Source organism: Electrona antarctica, assembly GCF_951216825.1.
Source record: "Electrona antarctica genome assembly, chromosome: 1".
NCBI classification, from domain to species: Eukaryota; Metazoa; Chordata; class Actinopteri; order Myctophiformes; family Myctophidae; genus Electrona; species Electrona antarctica.
In genome coordinates, this window is record NC_136806.1 from 1046549 (window position 1) to 1053790 (window position 7242).

General features: G+C 43.7%; 2 protein-coding genes across 2 annotated transcripts; one reads left to right on the top strand and one right to left on the bottom strand.

The window, feature by feature from the left end:
* Positions 1-3366: 3366 nt before the first annotated feature.
* On the top strand, positions 3367-3750 carry LOC306924830 (histone H2A-like; the record flags this gene model as incomplete). Its single annotated transcript, XM_079503488.1, has 1 exon — positions 3367-3750. One exon carries the CDS (start codon positions 3367-3369, stop codon positions 3748-3750), a length of 384 nt encoding a protein of 127 aa, XP_079359614.1.
* A 1213-nt stretch (positions 3751-4963) lies between these two features.
* Positions 4964-5353, bottom strand: LOC306927800 (histone H2B-like; the record flags this gene model as incomplete). The annotated part of the gene is made up of 1 exon (XM_079507650.1): positions 4964-5353. One exon carries the CDS (start codon positions 5351-5353, stop codon positions 4979-4981), a length of 375 nt encoding a protein of 124 aa, XP_079363776.1. The 3' UTR covers positions 4964-4978.
* Positions 5354-7242: the final 1889 nt, after the last annotated feature.

A 7242-nucleotide genomic window follows, 5' to 3' on the forward strand; every position in this document is an offset into this window, starting at 1 on the left:
ATGTTGTTGTAAATCAGGCAAATTCCTGGCATATGTACTTAATACTATATAGATTAATCAGCAGACTGTGAAATTATTTCAGAGGGAAGAATCTGGTCTTTATTCATTTGAGAGTGGAAAAAAAAGAAAAGACAGTAACTGCCATCTGTGAAATTGACTGATGGGTTAATGCTGGTGATGAGCCACTGGGTACGTTTACATGAGGTCTTTCAACCCCTCTTAATTCCGAATAGAAGTTAAATCCTATTAAACGTTGTCATGTAAACACCTACAAAAACTTAAATCCGAATGAAAATGCTCGATGCGATTTAAAAACCATTCCGATGTCACTGGCCGGATTATTCCGATGTTCAATGCGATTGAAAGAAAATTGGACTCATGTATACACTGCTTCGGATGTAAATTCATTCTGGTCTTTCTGAGCATGCTCATTTCCAAGGCGCTCCAACTCCAAGGCGCTCATATCCAAGGCGCGCCGAGGAGTTTGCACATAGAGCGCGTTATTTCGTGCATTTTGCAGATCCGAAATCCACAAAAAAAAAACGTGGAGCAGCAGCAGCAGTGGTGATGATCCCCCTGATCTGTGAGTGTTCAAAGATCCAACCGTCCCGAGTTGGGTATCACTCTGATAATTTTCAAACATGTTTGAAAGGCCTATAGGTTATATAGCCAGCCTATATGTATCTGGATGCTTCATGCTACTGTAGGCTAAGTGCATCGGGGGACTCACAGAAAGACGGAGGAGAGAGAGGACGAAATCCCGTCAGTCCGCTGTTCAGTAATCTCTCTCTCTCACACACACACACACGCACACACGCACACACACATTCCCAAGAATACGCTATTATCGCTATCCTATGTCCATCCTATCCCTTTAAACTTTTATAACTTGCCTATTCCAAGTTGCAACCAAAACGTCATGAAACATAACGGCTTTGCAGTTTAATTGTATTGATGAGTGGCAGCGGTGGCCGAACGGATAGCGGCGCGGTCTAGATACCGGAAGGTTCCCAGTTCGAACCAGCCGTCCGACACGTTAAAATTACCACCGCTGAAATGCCCTTGAACAAGGCATCAACCACTACGATGAAATGTGTTCTATGAGCAGGGCCTGGCTGGAAACAAGTTCTTGAGCTTAGCCCAGATACCCTGGGTAAATATAGATTTCATTTCATTTCATTTCATTTCATGACCAGCTGCCTGCAATCAATCTAGTATTAAACACCCAATTGGTAGCCTACTTTATGCCATAATGATGCGGCGATGGTGTATCGTGCAGATAAGCTATGCATTATATGCTTTATGCGATGTACTGATGGGACACGTTGTCAGCCTGTAGATCAGCGCTTACAACGCTTGGCGTGTGTTGTAGGGAGAGGGCACATATGGGGCTAGGCGTGTGTGTGTGTGTGTGTGTGTTCAACAGTCTCTCTCTCTCTCTCTCTCTCTCTCTCTTCACGTGAATTAACATGTAGGCTATCATGTCTTATATCACATCTCCTTGTAAACGCTCATTCAGAATGACCATTTCCCATGTAAACACGCAGCAAAAAACATTACTTCGGATGCATTTTATTCGGAAGTATTTATTCGGAATGATCAGCCTGCATGTAACCGCGGCCACTGATAAGAGTCTTTATTTTTTTTTACGATTTTGAAAAAAGCTTTTGAATAGGCAATCTAAATCTATTTTGAAAAAAGTTAATAGTTCAACTAGCCGATCTAAATCGACAGGTTGTGAGCTTGTAGATTGGCTGTTTTAAATATTCAAAAATGTTTTTCAAAATAGTAAAAAAGGAAAATAAGTTTAGGGATAAAGGGTTTAGACATGGACGAAAATAGTGCCCAAATTATTCTATCTACTTGCTTAAATTCTGTTGACTATTATCTTGATGTGACTCAATGATGTGATGACTGTATATTACTGCACTAATCTATAGTTCTGTGAACAGAACAATATGGAGGAAATCTATTTTATGTAACATCTGTTCCAACTTCCTAGTATCTGGGTGTTATTGTAATGATGCCAGCAGCATGTACATGTCTTTTTTTTCTGTTTAAAATCAATACAAATAAAACTCCAGAAATAAAGGTGAGTTCTCATTTATCACAGTAAAAGCCATCTGTGGTCAGAATGAAGGCCTTCAGTTGTTCAGGTCAGAAACATGTGGTCAGTTACAGCCCTGTAGGCAGTGTAGGCCAAAAGGCATCACGTCTCAAATGTGCTATATTTGTAAAACATTTTAACAACACAAATCACTTAAAAACGTTGTGAAGCATCTTGTTGAGTTCAACACAATGGGACAATGCCTCCCCTCCCCCACAGGATGGGGCTGTGGAGCTGTATGTGTGGGATGGTGTAATATTTTAAAATCAGATAAATTAGTTTATAACTTGTCTAACCTACGTGTACACATGCAGTCAAATCCTCAATGTCAATGAATCCATTTGAAACCGAAGAGTTAAATTGTGTGCCTGGCATGAACATCCTAAATAAAACTAGAGTTACTTTCAGAGCGGACGTTTGATACATTTATCCTAAATAAAACTAGTTACTTTCAGAGCGGACGTTTGATACATTTAATAAAACTAGAGTTACTTTCAGAGCGGACGTTTGATACATTTTCCATCCCATGTTCAGAATAGTTTTATTATTTTTAATTGGTCATTTCTCACTCACAGCAGTGACACAAATGTAACACGATGTCTGTTTTGTGGCATATTCCAAACGACACACATGTATTATGTTTATTTCATTTGAAATGACATATCCCTTTAACCCCATGTAAAGCCGGTCTAAGAATATTGCTGTCTGGCTGCATACTAATATGTTGATACTGTATGTGCTAATAAGGCTTGTACAAATTATTCTAAAGTGTGGAATTCTAAATGGGCCTTGAATATTTCATATTATAGCCAGGCACTGAAATCCATACAATGTGGCACTTGCCATTTTCTCTCTCTGTAAAGGAGTTTATTTTCTAACCTGTAGCAAAAAGGGAGCAAACTGCTGCATTTTATCCATATTTTCTACAGTCTGATTTTATCTCACTTGCTCTGAGAGGCAGCAGTGCAGCAAACACACTTGTCTGTGTTGTTGAAATGCACCATTTTGAAGATGTGTAGTCAGGAACCTCCCTCTTTGGGAGGAGTCAGAGTTTAGAATGGGAGGAACCGATCACACCACTAGCAGTGATTGGTGGGAAGCTCATACACACTCAGCCCGCGCTCTCATCCGTCTCTATGATTAGTGGGGCGCACAGCCCCACACTATACTTTACTGAGCTGAACATATAAAAGGTCTCGCACGCCTATGTTCCATCACATTTCTTAGAGCTGTTATTACTGTACAAATAAACCTACAAAATGAGCGGTCGAGGCAAAACCGGAGGAAAGGCCAGAGCAAAGGCTAAGACCCGCTCATCCCGTGCCGGGCTCCAGTTCCCTGTGGGTCGTGTCCACAGGCTGCTGCGTAAAGGCAACTATGCCCAGAGAGTCGGTGCCGGCGCCCCTGTCTATCTGGCGGCTGTCCTCGAGTATCTGACCGCTGAGATCCTGGAGTTGGCTGGAAACGCTGCCCGTGACAACAAGAAGAGTCGTATCATCCCCCGTCACCTCCAGCTGGCCGTCCGCAACGACGAGGAGCTCAACAAACTGCTGGGTGGAGTGACCATCGCTCAGGGCGGTGTGCTGCCCAACATCCAGGCTGTTCTGCTGCCCAAGAAGACCGAGAAAGCCGCCAAGAAATAAACCTGCTCCATTTCACTGAACAAACCCCACAAAGGCTCTTTTAAGAGCCACCCACTGTTTCTATATGAGAGTAATATCCTTAACGCACAACGGAACACTTTGCAGCATCAATGCTATTGAGCCTCCTAGTACTTACTTTAAAGTATTTTATTGAATTTCCACAAATTACAAAGCATCACAGTAGCCTAGAAATCAAGGCTTGGAATTGCATACAAAAACAGGCTGCTTGTCGTCTTAAATGCAAAGTTCCATACATGTCATCAAAATTCAGAAAAACACCAGAACGCGCGATCACGTAGCACCATGCTTTGGTGCCATGTGTATCCGCACGCACACCCCAACGCCCAGATGCCTGCACAGTGTGTTCTGAAGGTGGTAAATGGTAAATGGTGCATTTATATAGCGCCTTTATCCAAGGCGCTTTACATAGATTGTGCATTACATTCACCCATTCACACACACACATTCATACACCGATTGCGGCGGAAGCCATGCAAGGTACCAACCAGCACATCGGGAGCAATTTGGGGTTCAGTGTCTTGCCCAAGGACACTTCGACATATAGACAGGAGGAGCCGGGATTCGAACCGCCGACCCATGGATCATTGGACGACCTGCTCTACCTCTTGAGCCACAGTCGCCCCAGGTGCTGCCATGCGCCAACAAACACCATGCTTTGGTCCCATGTGTCTGTCCGCAAGCACATTACATTACACCCCCAAAACCACACTCGGTATAACCATTTAATTTAAAGTATAAACATGTCCTAGTACTTACCATGGCGTAAATAGTGAAATGAGCCTATATTACACTACTGTTGTCTGCTCTATTGTCCAAGTAAACATTGAGGTTATGAAGAAATGGAGTTGCACATTTTATTTTAGATCATGTGCCATGACTACATCTATGACACCCAGATTTCCCTATGATACTAAATTATAGTATTCCCCATGATACTATGCATCCATAGAGATGTGTAAATGCAATGATACATTTGTGTAGTGGAGCGCAGTACATTAAAATAAAGTTACACGCATGTTTTAGCATAGTTACTCAGATTAGCGTCAGACGACTGACCTGGACCAACTGGTTTAGCTGACAGGTTCTTAAATGGCTGATAGTATATAATATATACTATAATTTGCTTATAGTATTTGGATAAACTCTTTGTTGGAGAACATGGGTGGTCCTTAAAAGGACCGTTGTGTTGTAGAGCAGTCAGAACAGTTTACTTGGAGCTGGTGTACTTGGTCACAGCCTTGGTGCCTTCAGACACAGCGTGCTTGGCCAGCTCACCGGGGAGCAGCAGGCGGACAGCGGTCTGAATCTCCCTGGATGTGATGGTGCGGCGCTTGTTGTAGTTAGCCAGTTTGGAGGCTTCACCGGCGATGCGCTCAAAGATGTCGTTGACGAAGGAGTTCATGATGCCCATGGCCTTGGAAGAGACACCGGTGTCTGGGTGGACCTGCTTCAGGACCTTGTAGATGTAAATGGCGTAGCTCTGCTTCCTGGACTTTCTGCGCTTCTTGCCGCCCTTCGCGGCGGTCTTGGTGACGGCTTTCTTGGAGCCCTTCTTGGGCGCTGGTTTCGCTACTTCAGGCATCGTGGTTGTATTCAACAGAATAGTTCAGTTGCAGTGAAGAATGTGTAAGAGGGCGCTCTCGTACCACTATTTATACAGAGCCAATGCAAATTAAGTGTGTGACTCCCAGCATATGATTGGCTGATCCTGCCACAAAGAGTCTTTGTTTTCTGTATTATGTTATGTTTCCCCGCTCGTGTGCTCTATTGTCCCTGAAACATTGTGAGGGGCTAAATATACATTTATGGTAAATGTATAATTTAAAGCCCCTTTTTATCATAATGTGTTTTGTTTTGATTTTGCATTGATCCTCCTTTATGACACCTACATGTCCCCATGATAAAGGTATGCATATTCATTGAGACACAATATTCCCAGCGTTAGTATTAATATAATAATACGTGAATTAATTGTTACTATTATGATAATAATTCTGCTCCTCATGGTGTGTTCTTATGTAATTAAAAACAATGAAAGATGATGGTTCTCACCACTCCAGAGGAAAACTGTATTCTGAATATTGCAAAGTACGATAATGATAAACTGAGTGGGTCTCATGTCCAGGCCTCAGGTCCCACCTGACAGAAACCAGCCTGCTGAAACCAGGACACGGATGAACTACTACATTCATTAACATTAACACATTTATTGGCACCAAATTTCATTTGTCCCGAGAACGTACAAGCTTTACCAGAAGTAATACTGTTGTATTGTTGTTTTGATAGTTGTTTTTAGCCCCTCCTATGTTTGTTTTAAAAACGCCATTGACAATAAAGATAATTTAATGTTTGTTTTGTCACTGTTTGTTTTACATCATCTTTACATCACCTAATCATAGCAACATGCATTAGATAAGAGCGCCCCGCACTTCACACGGGTGTGATTTTTAATATACAGAGTGGTCCTCTTGTCTGGAAGTGTAAGAAACATCAAAATGCAGCATTTGACACAGTGAACCACCAGCTGCTCCTAGACACCCTAGCGGATCTAGGCATCGGCGGGACGGCACTAAAGTGTTTCTCCTCTTACCTCACCGACCGGACCGACCAGGTCTCCTGGAAAGGTCTGTTATCATCCCCCCGAACCCTCCAAACTGGGGTCCCACAGGGATCTGTACTTGGTCCCCTCCTTTTCTCACTGTACACTAAATCCCTTGGCACTATCATCTCTGCTCACAATATATCCTATCACTGTTATGCCGATGACACACAACTGTTTCTATCCTTCCCCCCCTCTGCCACCCAGGTGGAAGAGCGCATCACTGCTTGCCTGGCTGACATCTCACAGTGGATGTCCTCCAACCACCTCAAGCTGAACCCAGACAAGACTGAGCTTCTCTTCTTCCCAGCTAAGTCCTGCCCGATGCGGGAGCTAACTATTTCCGTAGACAACGCCCTGGTAACGTCTGTCCCAACAGCCAGGAACCTTGGTGTTGTCCTGGACAGTCAGCTCTCGTTCAAAATTCACATCACAGCTGTCACTCGATCCTGTAGGTTCACACTCTATAACATACGACAAATTAGACCGTTCCTCACCCAGGAATCATCCCAGCTCCTAATCCAGACAACAGTCCTGTCAAAACTTGACTATTGTAACTCTCTCCTTACTGGCCTACCGGCATGTGCACTGAAGCCTCTCCAACTGATCCAAAATGCCGCAGCTCGCTTGGTCTTCAACCAGCCAAAATTCTCACATGTCTCCCCCCTGCTCCGCTCCCTGCACTGGCTCCCGGTCGCTGCCCGCACAGAATACAAAACTCTGATGTTGGCATTTAAAGCAACCAAAGGTATGGCTCCCCCATATCTTGCCAGCATGATTGAACCCTACAAACCCTCCCGCTCACTCAGATCAGCCAACGCAGGGAAGCTGGAAGTACCCTCACTAAAAACGCCGGGACAACGCTCCACACG